The 24370-nt window shown below is 51.6% G+C and overlaps 1 protein-coding gene across 1 annotated transcript in view; it reads right to left on the bottom strand.

The window, feature by feature from the left end:
- Nucleotides 1–282: 282 nt before the first annotated feature.
- CIPC (CLOCK interacting pacemaker) overlaps nt 283–24370 on the bottom strand; it is a 65046-nt gene continuing 40958 nt past the window's right edge. Inside the window, exons 3-4 of the mRNA XM_088460830.1 lie at nt 17000–17151; nt 283–1444 (exon numbers count right to left, since the gene is read on the bottom strand). Coding sequence (XP_088316956.1) covers nt 710–1444; nt 17000–17151 — 887 coding nt within the window. The 3' untranslated portion in view covers nt 283–709. The remainder of the gene's footprint in view (nt 1445–16999; nt 17152–24370) is intronic.

Genomic DNA, 24370 nt, shown 5'->3' on the forward strand with positions numbered 1-24370 from the left:
GTTACATATTAGGGAAAGCCCCAGGTCATCCAGCATATCTCTCACCTACGCAGCGGAGGCGTTGTAGCCCGGATCACCACCGGTATACCGTTACTATCCAGTTACATCCCTTCTGTCCCAAGCGTAGATGCGAGAGAGCTGCCCATGACTCAGCATTACCATATCTGCATATGCTCAGCTACACAGCGGGGAAAGCCAACTTACGTTCAACTCTGGATCAGCGCCCTAATCGCTAAGTGAAAATAAAATAAAATAAAAAATCAGGACTATGACACAGTCACATCAAGTGTACCTTTTAATATCCACATGGTTGGATGTAAAGAGTTGCCTAATGGGATATGTAGGAGTATAATAATTCCCATTTGTACAGTTATATTGTAATCCACAATTCTGTCTCTGTAAGGTCCTCAGCTCATTAGTGCAAAGTGTTACTTCTGCAGATTTCGTCTGACCATCCCATTTCGGAATAAAAAAAGGTTTCTCTCTACCCCCCAACTCCCCTCAGTCCATGTCAAGAACTGGCTTGCAGGGAACCATTACAACATGTCTTTCCTTTCTCCGACATCACTGGGTCTCAGTAATCCCTACCGCTCAGGAACGGCAGAAAGTCTGCAACAACACGAGCAGCGATAGTGTGTGTGGAATGTCTGACTGTGTTACTAAATCATCCATTCAAAGATGTAATCCAGTAACGGGAGCTGAACCAGCTTCACACGTCAATCTCCTTGAGGGGCACGTTACATCCCGCCAATGACTCCTGCAACAACTGCCAGTCCTCTGGGTTATTGCCACTGATGGCCTTGGTGTATAGCGCCACCTGCTCCTGCAGTCTCTCCAGCTGGACCTGTGTGGCTTGGTTGAGCCTTGCCAGTTCTTTAGTCTTCATGGCAATGCTAAACAGGCCTGAGCGGTGCAGAACATCCAGGGTGTTGTGGAAACGGCGGCTTCTGTTCTGCGGCGGTGGAACAGACAGTTCAGAGCTGTGCGAGACGTCATGTAAGAAAGTCGCTCTGGGTTCGCCTACATTTGTGCTTAAATTCTCACTAGGTCCGGTGTCATTTTGCAGGGGGTTCAGCTGTGGCTCGGAGAAAGCTGCCACCACGCTGAGCACCTGTCCCTCCCGTTCTTTCGTTTCTTGACCAACTAAGGGTATTTTTTTCTTGGCATCGGAGCCTTGTATCTCTGAAAGAAGCCTCTTTGCCTGGCTGTGGCGTAATTTATCAGCCCTTCTCTTGTTTCCATGTGGAAAGATGGAGCCGGCGGTCAGCGGAGATGGATACGGTGCTATCTTGGTATAAGAGTTCAGGATGGGCAGGTACTTGGTAAGAGGAGGCTTAGTAGAAGGTATGGATGGAGGGAATACCAGCACTTGAGAAGATGATGGAAACAACTGAAAGGAAGGGTGAACGTTCCAGGAGTGGACATGTGGGTCCGGGACGGACTTCTGGGAAATATAAGAAAACAAGAGTCAGTAGTGGCCCCCTCTTATTATGTCCGCGTGACTGGAACTGTCTCTCAGCACTGTGAGCACAGAGAAGACTAATAAGCAGAAGAGACCGCTTGGGATGTGACAGTAACTGCGGCTGACAGGTGGATTACGCAACGTGTGCTGGGATTTACCAGACCTGGAGACAACACTGAGAACGGAAAGCTTTCTAGTCTCTTTCCAGTCACATCTCCGCATACACAATATAAACTGCTCTTCCTAATCCCCTGCCTGCAAAAGGTCTCACTCGCTCTATATTCAGGGACTGAAATAGCAAAAAAACAAACCAAAACACAATACTGTGTTCTTTTATAATGTACTTCTGGTTTCTTTATAAATGCTGAAGACAAACCGCAACTAAATATATGAGCAATCCGCATGCAAAGTGTATGGAGACAGTGGTGAGCTGGAATGAGGATCATAGAATCTATATTTTCTAGATACCCCAGGCTATAATACGCTGTCACTTTGATATATGGGAACAAAGCAATAATGCTGCCAACGTGGGAGTTCTCATTTGGAACCTGGGATAAACACACATACATGGTCCAAACACAATCCCATTATGGGGTCAATTTACTAAGCTGTGTTAGGAGACAGAGTGAAAAGTGATAAGGTGCCAGCCAATCAGCTCCTAACGGTCATCTCACAGGCTGTGTTTGAAAAAACAAGAGATATGGTAAGAACTTACCTTTGTTATCTCTGTTTCTACAAAGTGCATTGTGTCAGCAGGGTTGACCTTGGGGTACAGGTTGGGAACCAAATCCGGGCACCACGCAGTTAAAGCTTTTAGCTCCCAGGATGCACTTGGGTCCACTCTCCCTATAACCCCACCCCCAAGCCAGAGGCACCTTAGTTTGTAAGTAGCCAAAGGCCGGAGGAGTAGAGAAAAAGAGAGAGAAAACTGGAGCACTCAATAACCATACTCACAGAAATGGGAGACGGAAAACCGGTGACCAGCCACACAGCCCATATGAAGCCAGGTGCGTCAGGGCAGGCGCTCTGTGGACCCTATGGACTTCGTAGAAACAGAGATAACAAAGGTAAGTTCTTACCATATCTCTTGTTTTCTACTTCAGGGTCCATAGGGGGTCCACAGGGTTGACCTTGGGGATGTCCCAAAGCAGTTCAACCAAGGGTGGGACGCTCCTGTGCTGAGAGGAGAATCCGTCGCCAAAAAGGAAGCATCCTGAAAGGCAAAGGAAACCAATGCCTAGAACCTTAAAAAGGTGTGGACAGAAGACCACGTGGTCACCTAGCAAGGCAAAACAGCCGAGCGAGCCGCCCACGAGGGTTACATGGCCCGAGAAAAAACAAGCCTCAACGACAAAAAGGCCTACCCCCATGGGTAGGCCCCTGAGGAAGACATACGAGGCCATCCAGCCAACATTTGATTATAGGCCGGCCATCCCTTCCTGTGAAAACCAGAAATCGCAGACCACCAATAAGGAGTCCGATTTCCGTAAGGAACTTGAACGGATCACATAAATCCAAAGAGGCCGGACCACAGTCAATGAGGCCACACCAACCGAGAGGACTGGGGACTGAATGGCCGTACCATAAGTTCCAGAAGAATATGGAACCTAAAAACCACTTTAAGAAGAAACACAGGGCGAGAGCAACTCACACCCTGACATGATGCCCTCCAGAAGAGGGAGCCACATGAGAACGCTCCCAATTCAGACACTCTCCTGGTTGATGGAACCACCCTGAGAGAAAGAGAGAGCCTAAACAATAGACCTTGTAATGGCTATCACAACCAGCGGTTCCATTGACTGTCCCTGGAGGGAACGAAGAACCACTACTAACTCCCAAGGAGTCCCTAGAGAGGACAAGAGGAGGCATAATCCATAAAACACTCCAAAGGATGAACTGGATACCAGAGTGGAGCAATTCCATATCTTAACCATACTGACAATGTAGAGATCCGCACTGTCAGGAAGGCCAGGCCGAGGGAGAAACCCAAGCCAGCCGAAGGAATGCCAGAATATCTTGAGATCCTGGACACCGGAGGATCGTATCGACTGGTACAATACCATAAGAATTATGGCTGCCACAGTTTGTGGTAGGTCCCAGCAAAAGCTGATCTATATGCTCTAATCATTCCAACGATGACAAAGCCAGGGAAGCCATAAGACCACTGTAGGGACGCAGTCAAAGACAAACGACCCAGGTCCAAGGCAAAACCAAGGACCCTGAGACAACAGGTCCGGGCAGTGAAGCATCAGGAATGGAGTATCGATGTAGAGACTCCGAAAATCCAAGTACCCCTGACATCTGGGGCAATCAGGAGCCACCAGCAGGAAAGCATCTCCGTCTCGATTGAAACACTTCCCTCGAGGAAGAAGGGAGACCGGAGAACACAGGTACGCAAAGTGGAAGGACCACTTCACCGACAAAGAGTCACTGAAAGATGCTTCAGAATCCCGAGAGCTGGACTGTAACACCATAGTGTGATAAAGTCAGAAGGCCATGAGGGTCACCTCAGGGGCCCCCCCTGCTCACCAGGAGATGAAACCTCTCTTGGGAAAGAGACTAGTCCCCGGGATGCACGTCTTGACGGCTGAGGACTCCCGCTTCCCAATGGAGAGCTCCTGAAATGAACGTTGCCGAGATGGTCGGGAGGAGACCCTCGGACTATGGGGGTCATTCAGACCCGCTCACGAGCGGCAGTACGCTCGCAAGCGGGTCGATGTTCCCCACTGCGCATGCGCGAGACCCGGGGAGCAACAGGCTTTCCATCGCTCCGGGCCTCGCACCAAAGGGGGCGTGCTGTCGATGTTGATTGACAGCACGCCCCCTTTGGTGGGCGTGCCTGCCAGACGGAGGCGTTCCCATGGGAACGCCTACCGTCTGAAGCCGGCCCCACTGACATCACTAGTTATGTCAGTGGGAGTGATTTTGGCTCTGATAGAGCCAAATTCACTCCAGGGCTTGTGGCAGGGAGACCCTACTGCAGGGTCTCCGTCGCAAGTCCGATGGTCAAGACCATCGCGACCATCTTTTTGGCCGCTCGCATATGCTGTGGGTGGTCACCCACAGCTATACGAGCGGCCAGGAGGCCGCTCCATTTTCATGGAGGAGGGCCCTGATTCAGAGCGTTCAGCTCTGAATCAGGCCCTATGTCCGAATGTGTGACATACCGGTCATTGCCACCCAATGAACAGTGTTGCTAAAAAGGAAGCCACTGTCCTGACCCTGTCGGACTGAAGCTTTTCAGGTTCACCGGGAAACAAGAGTTATGCCAGAGTGAGGCCCAAGACAGGCTAAAGTTCCAACAAGTTAATTGACAGGGTGAAATCGACAGACGTCCAACTGCACTGAAATGGATGCGAACCAGACACTGTTCATAGCAAAGAATACCCTGGACGAGATGGCCATAGCCACCCGGAAAGGGACCGACGCCTCCGGAGAGAGCACATCGTTTGAACAGTGATCAGAAAGAAAAAACTCGTTCCATCTGGAGATAAGCCAATTATGGAAAGGCTTGGAATGGAACTGAGCCCATTCCACCCTTCCAAAGGCAGACACTGAATATTTGACCATGCATCCCAGAGTGTAAAGACATATGTCGACTGCGTAGACATCCATGTACTCCTAATGGAAGAGTGGAGAATCCGTCTTATGTCAGAAGAATTCTCAGATTCTGAGAATCCAGCAGGGCTCCTAGATGAAGAATACCCAGAGAGGGATGCAGGGAGGAATTATGCCCCGTTGATTAAACGTCTGCAACCTGAAGAAGCCACGGTCATCCTGACCTGGCTGTAAAGTACCCCGGTGATCCTGCTAAGAGCAGGAGGCTGTCCAGGTACAGGAGCATTGGGATATACTGAACAGGAGAACTGTCAGAAAAACCAAAACGCTGGTAAACCCCTGTGGGGCTGAGGACAGTCCCAACAGGCAGAGCCCGAAAAATTGGATACAGCAAGCCTCAGTCCATGCTGAGGAAAGGTCTCTGGAAGTACCCGTAGGCAAGCGTCCTGTATATCCAGTGATACCATAAAGTCCCCAGGTTCCAAACATAGTATGATGGAGCATAAGGATTGCCTCCTGAGCCCAGGTAGCTTTAGGAACTGGTTCAGGGAATTGAGACAGAGAATAGGCCAAAGAGCCGGACTCTGCGGGCGCCCAGGACTTTTGTCCAGGAATGATGATGTTCATCCATGCAAGATGACGTTTTGCCTCTTTCTGAGTTCCGTTTTTTGGGAGGGAAAAATCCGAACTCCACGTGCAAACTCGAACCTATCCGAGCCTGCACATCCTTAATAATATGAGATATGGTAAGAACTTACCCTTGTTATCTCTATTTCTACGAAGTCCATAGGGTTCCACAGGATACCTTGGGGTATAGGTGTGACGTCAGTCGCAGGGCACCAAAGAGTTAAGCTTTCAGCCTCCCAGGATGCACTAGGTCCCCCTCCTATACCCCGCCCCCGGGCCAAGGCACCTCAGTTAGTTACCAAGCCATAGGCCGGAGGAGGAGAAGGAAGAGAGAGAACAAAGATCTGGACACATACAAGAATCACATTCTCACCAGAGGGAGACGGAAAACCGGTGACCAGAGCAAAGCCCATCTGCAGCACAGGTGCGACAGGGCGGGAGTCCTGTGGAACCCTATGGACTTCGTAGAAATAGAGATAACAAGGGTAAGTTCTTACCATATCTCATATTTTCTACTTCAGGGTCCATAGGGTATCCACAGGATACCTTGGGGATGTCCCAAAGCAGTATCCTTTAAGGGTGGGGACGCTCCTGTGCAGAAAGGAGAATCCGCCGCCCGAAGGAAGCATCCTGAGAGGCGAAGGTGTCAAACCTGTAATACCTCACGAAGGTATGGACAGAAGACCACGTAGCAGCCTTGCAGATCTGAACTGCCGAGGCACCACGTCGAGCTGCCCACGAAGGACCCACAGACCTAGTGGAATGAGCCTTCAGAGAAGGAGGGACCGGTAGGCCTTCATGAAGATAAGCTTCAGAAATAGCCATACGGATCCAGGCTGCCAAAGTTTGCTTTGAAGCAGGCCAACCCTTTTTACGGAAGCCAAAGAGGACAAACAAAGCGTCCGACTTCCTAAACGAAGAAGTGCGGTCAACATAAGTCCTTAAGGCCCGCACAACATCCAAAGAGGCCTCACCCACGGAAAGACCCGGTGAGTTAAAGGCCGGAACAACTATTTCCTCGTTAATATGAAACTGGGAAACAACTTTGGGAAGAAACTCGGGCCGAGTGCGGAGCACTGCCTTGTTCCCATAAAAAACCAAGAAAGGGGGTCTACAAGAAAGAGCCCCTAACTCAGAAACACGTCTGGCCGAAGCAATAGCCAGAAGGAAAACAGTCTTAGCTGTTAGCCATTTAAGATCCACTGAGCCCAGTGGTTCAAACGGCGGTCCTTGGAGAGCCCTCAGGACCACAGCCAAATCCCAAGGCGCCACAGGTGGAACAAAGGGCGGCTGAATGCGGAGAACACCCTGCATAAAGGTGCGCACATCCGGGATTGTAGCAATCCTACGGTGAAACCAGACAGATAGGGCCGAAACCTGTACCTTCAAAGAAGCAAGGCGAAGCCCATGATCTAGTCCCGCTTGCAGGAAGGCGAGAATCCGAGACAGACGAAACTCCCGCGGTGCATAACCTCTCGGTCGACACCACTGGAAGAACGTATGCCACACGCGATGGTATATCCTCGCGGAAGACGGTTTCCGAGCTCGTAACATGGTACGCACCACAGAGCTGGAAAACCCCCGGGACCTCAGCATGGCCGTCTCAACAGCCACGCCGTCAAAGACAGCCGAGTCAGGTCCGGGTGAAGGCAAGGACCCTGAGACAGAAGGTCCGGTCGTAGCGGCAACCGCAGAGGAATGTCCACGGACAGACCCTGAAGGTCTGAGAACCAGTGCCGTCTGGGCCACGCGGGAGCTATCAACAGGAGCGTCCCTCCTTCCTGTTTGAATTTCCGGATTACCCGTGGAAGAAGGGAGACCGGAGGGAACAGGTATGCGTACCGTAACGTCCACCGGACGGACAGAGCATCCACCAGAGACGCCCCTTCGTCTCTTGTGCGAGACCCGTACACTGGCAACTTGTTGTTGTGCCGGGACGCCATGAGGTCGATTTCTGGAAGACCCCACCTGTCCACCAGTAGTTGAAAAACGTCCGGGTGCAGGGACCATTCCCCCGGATGAACGTCCTGGCGACTTAGAAAGTCCGCCTCCCAATTGAGCACTCCCGGGATGAAGACCGCTGATATGGCCGGAAGATTGCGCTCCGCCCAAACCAGGATCCGAGAGACCTCTACGAGAGCCGCCCGACTGCGAGTTCCTCCTTGCCTGTTTATGTAGGCCACGGTGGTAGCGTTGTCCGACTGGACCTGCACCGGGCGACCCTGGAGAAACCGCTGTGCCTGCTGGAGAGCATTGAAGACCGCACGGAGTTCCAAGATATTTATTGGAAGCTCCGCTTCTGTCGGCGTCCACCTGCCCTGGAACAAGTGTGGACCCGAAACTGCTCCCCAGCCCCGAAGACTGGCGTCCGTTGTCAACAGGACCCAATTTGGAACCCAGAACGGACGTCCCTTGTTGAGGTGGGTCGTCTGTAACCACCACGTAAGGGACAGGCGAACCTCCTGGGTGAGCACAATCGTCTGGGACTTCAGAGACTGAGTCAGCCCGTTCCACTTGGACAGGATCAGGTGCTGCAGAGGTCTGGAGTGAAACTGGGCGTATTCCACCATGTCGAACACCGACACCATGGAGCCCAGTAACCTCATCGCCGAGTGTAAGGACACCCGGCGGCTGTGCAGACAACTGCGCACCCTTGACTGTAAAGCAGAGATCTTGTCCTCCGTCACGAAGATCCTTTGCTGTCCCGAGTCCAATAAGGCTCCAAGATGCAGAATCCTCCGAGACGGGATTAGAGTGGACTTCTGCCAGTTGATTAGCCAGCCGTGCCGTTGCAGCAGTGCAATGGTCAGGTCCAAGTGGCGTAACAGGAGCTCTGGAGATCCTGCCACCAATAACAGGTCGTCCAAATACGGCAACATGCGGACTCCCTGCAGCCGCAGAGAAGCCGCCATGACCGCCATCACCTTGGTGAAAACACGTGGTGCTGTTGCCAGGCCAAAAGGTAACGCCCGAAACTGGAAGTGGTCGCTGCTGATTGCAAACCTGAGGAACTGTTGATGGCGCCAAAGAATAGGGACATGCAGGTAAGCGTCCTGTATGTCCAATGACACCAAGTAGTCCCCAGGTTCCAGCGCCAGAATGATGGACCGTAGGGTCTCCATCCGAAACTTCGGGACCCGCAAAGACTTGTTGAGTGCTTTGAGGTTGAGAATCGGACGATATGACCCATTGGGTTTCTGTACCAAAAATAGATTTGAATAGAAACCCTGGCCCCTCTGGGAGAATGGAACCGCCACTATAACTCCAGCCTGGAGCATAGTGTGCAATACCTTCCGCAGCTCCGTAGCCTTGTTCCGGTCTGATGGGAGACCCGTGGTGAAGAAGCGAGCCGGGGGTCTGTGCCGGAAGGAGAGGGCGTATCCGTGGGAAACCACCTCCAGAACCCAAGTGTCTGTCGTAGTGGTCGACCAACACTGGGCGAACTGTAGCAGGCGGCCTCCCACCCTGGGATCCCCCAAAGGGAGGCCCGGACCGTCAGGCCGCAGGCTTGTCATCTGGCTTGGGGGCCGGACGTCTGGTACTCCATGCCTGCTTCCGGGGCTTGACCGATTTCTTAGGGCCAGCCTGTCGAGGAAACGACTGTGGTTTGGGCCTGCCCTGGGCCCTAGATGACCGAAAGGACGATGGTCCCGAACCAGAAGGAGCAGCGGCCGACGGGAGACAGGCAGATTTGGCTGCCGCCAGCGTGGCCACAATCTTATCCAGATCCGGACCGAAGAGAACTTCTCCGGTAAACGGCAACGCTTCCAGACCTTTCTTGGAATCTGCGTCCGCCTTCCAGGATCGCAGCCACAAGGTGCGACGAGCAGCTACCGCTGCTGAAGAAATTCTAGACACCAGAGTACTAATGTCTAGAGCCGCCTCGTTGATGTAGGTGGCCGAATCACGGAGATTGCCAATCAACTCCGCCTGATCGGCCGGACAATCGGATTCAAAAGAAGCCTCTAATGAATCCGCCCAGCGCTCCATCGCTCTGGCAACCCAGCAAATGGCCATAGCCGGCCGTGCTGCCCCCCCTGCAAGGGAATAAGCGGACTTCAGGCAGATTTCTACCTTGCGGTCCGTAGCATCCTTAAGGGAGGACATGGATGGCATCGGCAATGTGGCACTACGGACAAGACGGGTCACGTGAGAATCCACCTGTGGAGGGGATTCCCACTTCGCAAAATAATTATCCGCGAACGGATAAGCCACCGCCAGGCGTCTCTGCGGCTGGTATCTTTTGCCAGGTTGTTTCCACGCCTCCTCTAAATGGTCCACTAACTGACCCGAAAGAGGAAAGACTGTGGCATCGCCCTTCACATCTTTGAAAAAGGCATACTTAGATTTAGCCGCTGGGGGAACTTCGTCCTCAATCACCAAGGCTGTGCGGACCGCCCGAATAAGTCCAGGAATATATACTTTGGACTTAGCATCAGCGTCCTTAGTATGGAGAGGTTCCTGATCGTCAGGATCTAGAATCTCCCCATCATCAGACGTCCCTTCGTCATCCTCATAAGGAGCGGACAGAGACGCCACCGGCCTTTTATGAGACCGCATCACAGACTCCCCTTGCAACACATCCGACAAGTGCTGTAAAGAACTCGTCAGGGAGTTAACCCACGCTGGCTCCTGAGAACCCGGGAGCGGGGAAATAGGGAGACTGTGGGGTACCACCAATTGTCGTGGGAACCCCTGCATGGGTGACGACACCACAGACTGCTGGGACAAACCCATCGGAGTAAACGCGGGCTGCGGAGCTAACTGGCCCACTAAAGCTGTTAACGCCTGAGCGAAACAAGCCCAGGGCGGCTCCTGTACCGGTGCTGTAACCGTAATAGGCCGCGCCATGGACAAACACTGCCGGCAAAGGCCCTCCGCGCTACCCTCCCCCTCCGCTAACGGTACTTTGCACGTGGTACACTGTAGCCGGAGGGGAAAATCACTTTCAGACATGATGGCACCACGTATGTGACCTCTCTCACCAATTAAGTATTAAATAGGCGAGAGACCACCCTGCAGCACCGCACCGCAAGGGCTTTAGCAGAAAGAACAGGGACAGTAATAAAGCTGACAGTTTAGAGAAGAAAAGATTACAGGCAGCAGCGCTAGCACAGTCACATACAATGCAGAAAAATAACAATTCCTGCACTAACAGCGCTGATCACTCAACTACACAGACACAGGGCCTGGTAGGACACAGCGCTGCATACACAGACCTGACCACAGCGGAGGAGAGGTATGCGGGGGGACCCAGACCACGATGCTTCCGTCCAGCGCTTCCAGCAGCGTTCACCATGCGTTCTGGAGAAGATGGCCGCCGAGGAGCAGAGAGGAGGCTGGCCTGGGGGAGGAGCGCTGACACAGGACCAGTCGGCAGCATGCAGAGAGGGCTGTGTGCAGCGGGGGAGGCGCCGGCTGTGAGACAGGGAAGGCGCGCTCCCCTGGCATGCATTTAACCCCTGGGACGCCGCAGCGCTACCGCTCTGCTGCGGTCCGCTGTCCCAGGGGGTAGTGGAAGCGCAGGTTGGTCGCCTGGCTCCACGCTGCAGCCAGTCCCCAGGGAGCCCCCTGCCTGGGGACTTAGGACCATGTGATCAGCGGGGACCCACCGCGGGACCCCGCTGCTTACCTCTGTCCCCCTTGAATCCGGCCATGGTCCGGAGCATCTGGGGTCACCGCTAGCTGTGACCCCAGACGCCCACCAGCATCCCCGGATCAGTACCGGCGTTCTGGTACCGGCGGGGTGTAGGGAAGACAGCATGGACGTCAGGACTGACTGTCCATGCTGTTCATCCAGTTGTGCAGCCACAGCTGCATGAAGAATAAGCTTCAGGGGCTCTTCTAGCCCCCACTCCAACAGGTGCACCCGACTCCGGCCGGGCACCAAACTAAACTGAGGTGCCTTGGCCCGGGGGCGGGGTATAGGAGGGGGACCTAGTGCATCCTGGGAGGCTGAAAGCTTAACTCTTTGGTGCCCTGCGACTGACGTCACACCTATACCCCAAGGTATCCTGTGGATACCCTATGGACCCTGAAGTAGAAATATATATATATATATATATATATATATATATATATATTAGGGATGAGCGGGTTCGGTTCCCTGAGAACCGAACCCACCCGAACTTCGGGGATCCGGGGCGATCCGAGCCCAAGCTCGGATCTCCCTGTCTGCCCCGGATCCCTCTCCCGAGGCAAAACCTCGAGATCTGCTGTCGGATCTCGAGGTTTTGCCTCGAGCGGCCATTTAAAAAAAAATGCCTTTGCCTTTAATGGGCAAAGTGCTGATTGGCTGACAGAGCCGTCTGTCACGGCTCTCAGCCAATCAGCATTATGGTGCTCATTTGCATGTAGCACGGACTCGTGAGATCCGTGCTACATGCATCTGTGTGATTGACAGTGACACAGAGCACAGATGGGTCAGTGAGACCCGTCTGTGCTGCTGTGTATTTCAATGACACAGATGCACGCACGGACCAGGAGATCCGTGCTACTTGCATCTGTGTCATTGACACAGAGCACTAACGGGTCCGTGAGACCCGTCTGTGCTGCTGTGGTAAAAAAAAAAAAAAAACCTGTGTAAAAAGAGAAAAAAATGGCGTCCTCCCCCCCAAAAAAAGAGCAACCAGCCCCGGGCATTAGTGACCCAGTGCTGGGTGTGCTTAAATACAGGGGACAAACGACATAGGGGTCCCCTGTACTTAAACACAACCAGCACCGGGCTAGTCAGAACCAGAGCTGGTTGCCAAAATACGGGGGACAAACGACGTAGGGGTCCCCCGTATTCTGCGCAACCAGCTCTGGGCTCTGATCCGGTCCTGGTTCTGGAAATACAGGGGAAAAAAATGAGTAGGGTTCCCCTGTATGTTCCAGAACCAGCACTGGACTTTTTCTAGCGGGGGGCTGATGCCACAGCCAGGGGAGCCCTTTCACCGGGCCCCCCAGCCGCAGCATCAGCCCTGACCGCTAGTCAGCCCAGGCCGGGGATCCCTGGAGAGCTGGGGACCCCCCCAATAAAGGGGTCACCCTCTCCAGGGCACCCCAGGCCCAGGCTGATAGCCCGGGGCTATCCCCGCCACCCCTGGTGGCGGTGGGTGGCGGGTTGATTGTGTGGTGTGGTGTAAATAAAGAATATCAAACATTGTCTTTACAAGTAGAACTGCAAGTCCCAGCAAGCCTGCCCCGCATGCTGGTACTTGGAGAACCACAAGTACCAGCATGCAGGGCATTAAGGGCCCACTAGTACCTGTAGTTCACCTGTAAAAAAATGTTTAAAAAAAACACAGGACACACACACCGTGACAGTATAAGTTTATTAAACATACATACACACACACACATGTACACATACTCACCTATGTAACCTGTAGCATCGGTCCACTTGTCCGGTAAAGTATCCCTAGGGGACCTGTGAAAAAAAACATACTCACCATCTCCTATGCGAGGTTCTGTCCTCTTCGTTCCAAAGTAGGCATCCCCGGACTTGGCAAAAAAAAAAAAACGAAAACGCGATCCACGAACTTAGTACCGTTCTATAGAACGGTACTTCCCGAATGAGAGCTTAGCGGCGGGGTATCACCATGGAAACCCCGCTGCTAAGCGTTCATTGGCTGAGAGAGGCCATCTCCCGTCTCTCAGCCAATGAACGGCTCCCTCCATTGTAGTCAATGCTGGGAGCCGCAAGGTTATTAAAGTTTACCCTGCGGTTCCCACCATTGACTACAATGGAGGGAGCCGTTCATTGGCTGAGAGACGGGAGATGGCCTCTCTCAGCCAATGAACGCTTAGCAGCGGGGTTTCCATGGTGATACCCCGCCGCTAAGCTCTCATTCGGGAAGTACCGTTCTATAGAACGGTACTAAGTTCGTGGATCGCGTTTTCGTTTTTTTTTTTTGCCAAGTCCGGGGATGCCTACTTTGGAACGAAGAGGACAGAACCTCGCATAGGAGATGGTGAGTATGTTTTTTTTCACAGGTCCCCTAGGGATACTTTACCGGACAAGTGGACCGATGCTACAGGTTACATAGGTGAGTATGTGTACATGTGTGTGTGTGTATGTATGTTTAATAAACTTATACTGTCACGGTGTGTGTGTCCTGTGTTTTTTTAAACATTTTTTTTACAGGTGAACTACAGGTACTAGTGGGCCCTTAATGCCCTGCATGCTGGTACTTGTGGTTCTCCAAGTACCAGCATGCGGGGCAGGCTAGCTGGGACTTGCAGTTCTACTTGTAAAGACAATGTTTGATATTCTTTATTTACACCACACCACACAATCAACCCGCCACCCACCGCCACCAGGGGTGGCGGGGATAGCCCCGGGCTATCAGCCTGGGCCTGGGGTGCCCTGGAGAGGGTGACCCCTTTATTGGGGGGGTCCCCAGCTCTCCAGGGATCCCCGGCCTGGGCTGACTAGCGGTCAGGGTTGATGCTGCGGCTGGGGGGCCCGGTGAAAGGGCTCCCCTGGCTGTGGCATCAGCCCCCCGCTAGAAAAAGTCCAGTGCTGGTTCTGGAACATACAGGGGAACCCTACTCACTTTTTGTCCCCTATATTTCCAGAACCAGGACCGGATCAGAGCCCAGAGCTGGTTGCGCAGAATACAGGGGACCCCTACGTCGTTTGTCCCCCGTATTTTGGCAACCAGCGCTGGTTCTGACTAGCCCGGTGCTGGTTGTGCTTAAGTACAGGGGACCCCTACGTCGTTTGTCCCCTGTATTTAAGCACACCCAGCACTGGGTTACTAATGCCCGGGGCTGGTTGCTCTTTTTTGGGGGGGTGCACGCCATTTTTTTCTTTTTTTACACAGGTTTTTTTTTTTTTTTTTTTACCACAGCAGCACAGACGGGTCTCACGGACCTGTCATTGCTCTGTGCCAATCACACAGATGCATGTAGCACGGATCTCCCGGGTTCGTGCTACATGCAAATGGGCACCATAACGCTGATTGGCTTCCTGTCTGCCACTGCAGTGCCACTCCTAGATGGGCCACGTGTTTGTGCCGCCCCCTTGTGTCGCTTAGCATAGTCATCCAGCTTCCTCGGTACAACCTTTTGGCCTAAAAACAATATTGTGAGGTGTGAGGTGTTCAGAATAGAGTGGAAATGAGTGGAAATTAATGTTATTGGGGTTATTAATAGCGTAGGAACAAAAAAAGGCCCATTTATGTGATTTTAGCGTTTTTTTTTTATTTTTTAAGAAAAAATCCAGATCCAAAACACAAAACCCAGAACCCAAAACACGGAAGGGTGGTTTTGGCAAAACCAATCCAGATCCAAAACACGAAGAAAGATCCAGATCCAAAACCAAAACACAAAACACGAAAAGTGTCCGGTGCACACCCCTAATATATATATATATATATATATACACACACACACACACACACGTCATATAATATACTGCACTGTGTCACTGCATTCAACTGCCCAGATTCAGTGTCTGGGAAGGCTACAGCGCTGTATACACTGACCTGATGGTGAGGTACGCAGGGGGACTGCACCAACTGCCATCCTGAGAGATTTCTGCTGCACCACAGAGATAAAATGGCCGCTGGAGACCTCAGAAGAAGCGTGGCCCACGGAGGAATGCAGCTCAGCGACGCTAGACTATGGATACTGAAAGGCGCGCTGAGCTGAGGGGAGGAGCCGCTGTAACAGGGAAGGCTGCCTCCCCTGGCCCGCTATTAATCCCGGGACGCCAGCTCCCTGCGCCGATCGCTAAGTCCCTGGTGGTCTAGTGGACACATGGAGTATGGGGGGCCCGCCGCCACTGCCGGCGCCTCCGATCTGTCCCCAGACACCGGAGGCACAGGACTGAATTTCAAATGCGTGGATCACTGCAAGCGGTGAAACGCGAACTTACCTGCTCCCCGTGAATCCGGCAGCAGTCCTGGGCGCCCGCAGAGTCCGGCTAGTACAGACTCTGGGGTCCCGCTGAGATCCCCAGATCTGTACTGGCGTCTCAGCGCCAGCGGGGTGACGGAGCGGCAGCTTAGACGTCCTATGGACAGTCTGACGCTGCCGCTCTGAAGAGTCCAAAGTAAATATAAAAACTTTGTCCTTAAAGCTTAGGGGCTGCTAATCAGCCCCCACTGCACTAAACGGTGACCCGACTCCGGCCGGGCACCAACTTAAACTAAGGTGCCTCTGGCTTGGGGGTGGGGTTATAGGGAGAGTGGACCCAAGTGCATTCTGGGAGCTAAAAGCTTTAACTGCGTGGTGCCCGGATTTGGTTCCCAATCTATACCCCAAGGTTAACTCTGTGGACCCCCTATGGACCCTGAAGTAGAAATGACAGACGGGAGCTGATTGGCTGGTACCTTATCACTTTTCACTCTGTCTCCTAACACTGTTTAGTAAATAGACCCCTTTGTATTGTACCAGCTATGCTAAAACATTTTCGATTATGTTTAAGATTGTTATTGAGCATTATGTTAATGAGAATATATGTCATGCTAGCCGAAGCTCCGCATGTTCATGTAATATATCCTAATCTAAGTATCATCGTCCCTGTAATATGTTTTATGGTTATTCACTGGTATAAATATATATCAGAGCTGTGTGTACCTGACATATGATAGAAACTGTATGCAGTCGGGATGCCGACGGTCTAAATGCCGACCGTCGGCATCCCGACTTTCTAATACCGGCAAGGGTCTAATGACAGGCGTTGAAATCCCGATGCCTGTCATTTTACCTACACCGGGTGCCCGACGCCAGGAATCCCGATCGAAGGTAAGCCCGGGAGGGGACTTGGGGTTAGGCACCCCCCAGGAGGGTTAGGCACCCCCCAGGAGGGTTAGGGTTAGGCACCTCCCCCGGGAGACTTGGGTTTAGGCTGTGGGGAAGGGGGGTTAGGGTTAGGCACCCCTAAGGGAGGGTTAGGGTTAGTTAGTACTTACCTTAGCTGCTGTCGGGATCTTCGCTGGTGCCGGTCTTCCGGCGTTGGGATTTGAACAGCCGGACGTACGTCCGGCTGTAAATCATACCGATCCCAATAGAAACATCTGCTGTGGTGTGTATGTGACTAGTATATATGTAGTGACACGTGTCTGGTGCAAAGAGCACAACAGGAGTAGTATTAATGGGTAAGCTGGACAGTACCTTTGTGTAATTAGATTATGTGTTAACTGGTAATTAAGTATTTGCCTTAACATTAGTCCTACGTCAGACACACTGACAGGTCCAGCACAGAACAGACTCTGCAGGACACAAAGGGAAACATAAGATTGTTTAAGTTATGTCTATGTATTGGCCTAACATACTAAATAGAGAGAAGGAGAGACCTGGCACTGTGACTTGTACCAGTAAGAGATAACTGGAACTGTGACTTGTACCAGTAAGCCATACCTGATCAGCAAGCAAATTCTTCAGGACAAGAACCGGGGCAGGGCAAGGCTGGGTACACCCTGGAGGGTTCTCTCCTGTGTTCCAGGGCGATGTTGGGGGGCCCTCCTCTGTATCAGTCTGCTCCACAAAGCTCAGGCACTCCGATGCCACATCTAAGGGACAGAGCACACAGTATGACAGTAATGGCTTCACAGGTTCCTCCTACATATGCTCCATAAACATTTCTGCTTTTACAACTATTTGCTAGCTAAGTAACTGCAAACCAACGTTAAGGGCAATATTATATTATATTTGCTGCAGTTTGTCAAACTTGCTGACAGTTTTAAAATGACAATAGCAATGAATGCTAAACCGTGCTGTGACAAATCGCAGAACAGTAAATATAACCCTAAACCTTACAGTAGCAATATGCGTTTCACATTAGAGCCATCCACATATACTGTATCAAACATATCAAATGTGTGCAGCAAGGTTATATACAAACACTGCACATAACATAATAAATGTAATCAGTACACACACTGTCAGAGATGGGGATTATGTGGAGTTATAGACGTGCGCAGGATATAATAAATGTAATCAGTACACACACTGCACACTGTCAGAGATGGGGATTATGTGGAGGAGTTCTAGACGTGCGCAGGATATAATAAATGTAATCAGTACACACACTGTACACTGTCAGAGATGGGGATTATGTGGAGGAGTTATAGACGTGCGCAGGATATAATAAATGTAATCAGTACACACACTGTACACTGTCAGAGATGGGGATTATGTGGAGGAGTTCTAGACGTGCGCAGGATATAATAAATGTAATCAGTACACACACTGTACACTGTCAGAGATGGGGATTATGTGGAGGAGTTATAGACGTGCGGAGGATATAATAAATGTAATCAGTACACACACTGTACACTGTCAGAGATAGGGATTATGTGGAGGAGTTATAGACGTGCGGAGGATATAATAAATGTAATCAGTACACACTGTCAGAGATGGGGATTATGTGGAGGAGTTATAGACGTGCGCAGGATATAATAAATGTAATCAGTACACACACTGTATACTGTCAGAGATGGGGATTATGTGGAGGAGGTATAGACGTGCGCAGGATATAATAAATGTAATCAGTACACACACTGTACACTGTCAGAGATGGGGATTATGTGGAGGAGTTATAGACGTGCGGAGGATATAATAAATGTAATCAGTACACACACTGTACACTGTCAGAGATGGGGATTATGTGGAGGAGTTATAGACGTGCGCAGGATATAATAAATGTAATCAGTACACACACTGTACACTGTCAGAGATGGGGATTATGTGGAGGAGTTATAGACGTGCGCAGGATATAATCCATGTAATCAGTACACACTGTACACTGTCAGAGATAGGGATTATGTGGAGGAGTTATAGACGTGCGGAGGATATAATGTAATCAGTACACACTGTCAGAGATGGGGATTATGTGGAGGAGTTATAGACGTGCGGAGGATATAATAAATGTAATCAGTACACACGCTGTACACTGTCAGAGATAGGAATTATGTGGAGGAGTTATAGACGTGCGGAGGATATAATAAATGTAATCAGTACACACGCTGTACACTGTCAGAGATAGGAATTATGTGGAGGAGTTATAGACGTGCGGAGGATATAATAAATGTAATCAGTACACACACTGTACACTGTCAGAGATGGGGATTATGTGGAGGAGTTATAGACATGCGGAGGATATAATAAATGTAATCTGTACACTGTCAGAGATGGGGATTATGTGGAGAAGTTCTAGACGTGCGGAGAATATAATAAATGTAATCAGTACACACACTGTACACTGTCAGAGATGGGGATTATGTGGAGGAGTTCAAGACGTGCGCAGAATATAATACATGTAGTCAGTACACACTGTACACTGTCAGAGATAGGGATTATGTGGAGGAGTTCTAGACGTGCGGAGGATATAATAAATGTAATCAGTACACACACTGTACACTGTCAGAGATAGGGATTATGTGGAGGAGTTCTAGACGTGCGGAGGATATAATAAATGTAATCAGTACACACTGTACACTGTCAGAGATGGGGATTATGTGGAGGAGGTATAGACGTGCGCAGGATATAATAAATGTAATCAGTACACACGCTGTACACTGTCAGAGATGGGGATTATGTGGAGGAGTTATAGACGTGCGCAGGATATAATACATGTAATCAGTACACACTGTCAGAGATAGGGATTATGTGGAGGAATTATAGATGTGCGGAGGATATAATGTAATCAGTACACACTGTCAGAGATGGGGATTATGTGGGGGATTATGTGGAGGAGTTCTAGATGTGCGGAGGATATAATAAATGTAATCAGTACACACACTGTACACTGTCAGAGATGGGGATTATGTGGAGGAGTTATAGACGTGCGGAGGATATAATACATGTAATCAGTACACACTGTACACTGTCAGAGATGGGTATTATGTGGAGGAGTTATAGACATGCGGAGGATATAATAAATGTAATCTGTACACTGTCAGAGATGGGGATAATGTGGAGAAGTTCTAGACGTGCGGAGGATATAATACATGTAATCAGTACACACACTGTACACTGTCAGAGATAGGGATTATGTGGAGGAGTTCTAGACGTGCGGAGGATATAATGTAATCAGTACACACTGTCAGAGATGGGGATTATGTGGAGGAGTTATAGACGTGCGGAGGATATAATAAATGTAATCAGTACACACACTGTACACTGTCAGAGATGGGGATTATGTGGAGGAGTTATAGACGTGCGGAGGATATAATACATGTAATCAGTACACACTGTACACTGTCAGAGATGGGGATTATGTGGAGGAGTTCTAGACGTGCGCAGGATATAATACATGTAATCAGTACACACTGCCAGAGATGGGGATTATGTCCATAAAAACAAGAGATATGGTAAGAATTTACCTTTGTTATCTCTGTTTCTACGAAGTCCATAGGGTCCACAGGGTTGACCTTGGGGGTTATAGCTGGAACAGGATCCATGGGCACCACACAGTTAAGCTTTTAGCTCCCAGGATGCACTTGGGTCCTCCTCTATACCCCGCCCCCGAGCCACAGGCACCTCAGTTGGTAAGCAGCCTAGGCCGGAGGAGAATATGGAACAGAGAGAAGGAAGACTGGAACACACAAGAAACCATACTCACAGAAATGGGAGACGGAAAACCGGTGACCAGCCACACAGCCCATTTGAAGCCAGGTGCGTCAGGGCGGGCGCCCTGTGGACCCTATGGACTTCGTAGAAACAGAGATAACAAAGGTAAGTTCTTACCATATCTCTTGTTTTCCACTTCAGGGTCCATAGGGGGTCCACAGGGTTGACCTTGGGGATGTCCCAAAGCAGTTCAACTAAGGGCGGGGACGCTCCTGTGCTGAAAGGAGCACCCGGCGCCCAAAGGATGCATCCTGAGAGACGAAGGTGTCAAACGCATAGAACCTCAAATACGTTTGAATAGAAGACCAAGTGGCCGCCTTACACAGCTGAACAGCAGAAGCGCCACGTCTAGCAGCCCAAGAGGGACCCACAGAACGAGGGGAATGAGCCTTAACAGAGGCTGGCACAGGTAAACCCTCCTGTGCATAAGCCTCACAAATAACGGAACAACGCCAACGGGCTAACGTTTGTTTGTTGGCAGGCCAACCCCTCTTGTGAAAACCAAAGAGGATAAACAAGGAATCAGACTTCCTAACCGAAGCCGTCCGGTCCACATAGATTCTAAGCGCCCGGACCACATCTAAGGAAGTCTCACCAGCTGAAATATCAGGGGACTGAAAAGATGGCACAACAAGTTCCTGATTAATGTGGAACTTCGAGACCACTTTGGGCAAAAACTCAGGACGAGTGCGGAGCACCGCTCTATCCTGGTGAAAAATCAGGAAAGGAGGGCGACAGGAAAGCGCCCCCAATTCAGACACCCTCCTGGCCGAAGCAATTGCCAGGAGAAAGACGGTCTTAAATGTCAGCCACTTGAGCTCCACCGACTCAAGAGGCTCAAACGGAGGACCCTGCAGGACCCGTAGAATCACCGCCAAGTCCCAAGGAGCCACAGGAGGCACAAAGGGAGGCTGGATCCTGAGAACACCTTGGAAAAAGGTGTGAACGTCCGGCAGCATTGCAATCCGCCGTTGAAACCACACAGACAAGGCGGAAACCTGAACCTTCAGAGATGCAAGGCATAAGCCGAGGTCCAATCCTGATTGAAGAAATTCCAAGACCCTAGAAACTCGGAACACCTGAGGATCATAATTTCTGGACTCACACCACTGAAAGTAAGTGTGCCACACCCTGTGATAAATCCGTGCTGAAGCAGGCTTGCGTGCCCTGAGCATGGTACCAATAACCGAACTGGAGAAGCCCCGAGACCTCAAGACGGCTGTCTCAAGAGCCACGCCGTCAAAGACAGCCGACCCAGATCCGGGTAAAGACAGGGCCCTTGAGACAACAGGTCCCGACGCTGAGGAAGAAGGTACGGAGCGTCGATGGAGAGGCTCCTGAGATCGGAGTACCAAGGACGTCTGGGCCACGCCGGAGCTACCAGCACTAGCGTGCCGCCGTCCTGCTTGAATTTCCGCAGAACCCGAGGAAGTAGGGATATCGGAGGAAACAGATACGCCAGGTGAAACGTCCATTGCACCGACAGCGCGTCCACCAGACTTGCGCCTGCGTCTCTTGTCCTTGACCCGTAAACGGGCAACTTGTGATTGTGACGGGAGGCCATCAAGTCCAGCTCCGGCAGTCCCCACCTGTCCACGAGTAGCTGAAACACCTCTGGGTGAAGCGACCATTCCCCGGGATGCACGTCGTGACGGCTGAGGAAGTCCGCTTCCCAATTGAGGACTCCGGGGATGAAGACCGCCGAGATCGCTGGAATGTGACCCTCCGCCCAAGTCAGGATGCGAGACACCTCCGACATCGCTGCCCGACTGCGAGTTCCTCCTTGGTGGTTGATATACGCCACCGTGGTGGCGTTGTCGGACTGCACCTGTACCGCCCTTCCGTGAAGAGCGGGGCCGGACGACTGCAGGGCCCTGTATACAGCCCTCAGTTCCAGGATGTTGATGGGAAGAAGAGTTTCTTCCGCAGACCAACGACCCTGGAGAGACAATGAGCCGGTCACTGCCCCCCAACCCAGGAGACTGGCATCCGTCGTGAGCAGGACCCAGTCCGGGATCCAAAAGGGGCGCCCCTCGACCAGATGAGCTGTCTGAAGCCACCAAGCCAAAGATTGCCGAACGTCCGGAGACAACACCAGCACCTGAGAGCGGATCCGGTGAGGTAACCCGTTCCATTCCGATAGAATCAGCCCCTGCAGGGGCCGGGAATGGAACTGGGCAAATTCCACCATGTCGAATGTCGACACCATGGACCCCAGAACTCTCATAGCCGAATGGACCGACAGGCGGCAACGGCTCAGGCAACTGCGTATCCGCAGCTGTAGGGAGGCGACCTTCTCCGGAGTCAGGAAGATCCTTTGCTGACGCGAATCCAGCAGGGCTCCCAAATGAACCATCCGCTGTGATGGAATCAGGGAGGACTTTTTCCAATTTATCAACCACCCGTGTGCTTGCAGGCAAGCGATCGTCAGGTGGAGATGTTGAAGCAGTACCTCCGGGGAGCTCGCCAGCAACAGGAGGTCGTCCAGATACGGCAGCAGCCGTACATTCTGGTTCCGAAGATGTGCGGCCATGACCGCCATAATCTTCGTGAACACCCTCGGCGCCGTGGAGAGACCAAAGGGTAGCGCCCGGAACTGATAGTGGTGTTGAAGGATAGCGAACCTCAGATACCGCTGGTGCGAAGGTGCTATCGGAACATGGAAGTAGGCGTCCTGGATATCCAGGGACACCATGTAATCCCCCGGTTCCATCGCCAGAATGATGGAACGTAACGTCTCCATCCTGAACTTGGGAACCCTGAGGAATTTGTTCAGAGACTTCAAGTTGAGGATAGGGCGATGAGAACCATTGGGTTTCTGCACAAGAAACAGAGACGAATAATACCCCGTCCCTCGTTGTGATTGAGGAACGGGAACAATGACCCCTGCTTTCAGCAAGGACTCTATAGCCTCCTGAATCCGTAACGCCTTGGTCTTGTCCTGAGAAGGACTCATGCAGAAAAACTGGTGGGGTGGTCTGTGCCGAAAAGACAGTGGGAGACCACTTCTCGAACCCAGGCATCCGTGGTGGTATTGTGCCAGCACTGGGCAAATAGAAGAAGTCGGCCTCCCACTCTGAGGTCCCCCAGAGGGAGGCCCGTCCCATCAGGCCGCAGGTTTATCTTCCTGCTTGGAAGAAGGGCGCCGTGCACTCCAGGCTTGCTTCTTGGGCTTAGAGGCAGTCTTACTCGCAGATTGTCTCGGGAAGGACTGACCTTTCGCCTTCCCCTGAACCCGAAAGGAACGAAAAGCCGAACTCCGAACCTTAGCAGGCAGTGCCGCCGAAGGGAGGAAGGCTGACTTGGATTTAGCCAGGGTATCCACAATTTTGTCCAAGTCCGGACCAAATAGTAATTCCCCATTGAAAGGTAAGGCCTCCAGGCCCTTCTTTGAATCAGAGTCCGCTCTCCAGGACCGCAACCATAAGGATCGGCGGGCAGACACCGCTGCAGCCGATACCCGCGAAGTCAGCAGACTAGCATCTAAAGAAGCTTCTCCAATGTAAGAAGCAGCGTCCCTCATCTGTCCCAACAACGCCCGCTGGACATCCGGAGCGTCATCCGAGAAGGTATCTTCCAATGCATTGGCCCACCCCTCAATGGCCTTGGCCACCCAGGAGATGGCCATGGACGGTCGGGCCACCGCCCCGTAGAGGGAGTAAATAGACTTTAAACAAGTCTCAACTTTCCTGTCCGTGGGATCCTTCAGCCAGGATATCGACGGTAATGGTAAAGTAGCGCCCCGAGTTAAACGGGTGACATGGGAATCCACCGCCGGTGGAGTTTCCCATTTTTTACAATGTGCCTCAGGGAAGGGATAATTAGAAGCCAACCGCTTCTGAGGAAGGAATCTCTTACTGGGCGCCTGCCAAGCTACCGCCATATGATCTGTCAACTGATCCGACAGGGGAAACACCGCAGAAGCCACCCTAGTTTTTTTGAAACTAGGAAACTTCGACTTAGGAACCGGTGCCTCATCCTCTAGAAGAAGAATAGCTCGCACCGCCCTAACCAGTGCTCGCACATTAATGGACGACTTGGTATCCATTTCCTGGACCGAGGCGTCCGAGTCAGTGTCATCAGGGACCTCCCCATCATCTGAGGAACCCTCTGAGTCCGATACCTGAGCAGCCCGTGCCATGAGTGAGTGTTTTGAAA

The sequence above is a fragment of the Taudactylus pleione genome, unplaced genomic scaffold (genome assembly GCF_031769625.1).
Source record: "Taudactylus pleione unplaced genomic scaffold, aTauple2 ptg000987l, whole genome shotgun sequence".
Classification (NCBI taxonomy): domain Eukaryota; kingdom Metazoa; phylum Chordata; class Amphibia; order Anura; family Myobatrachidae; genus Taudactylus; species Taudactylus pleione.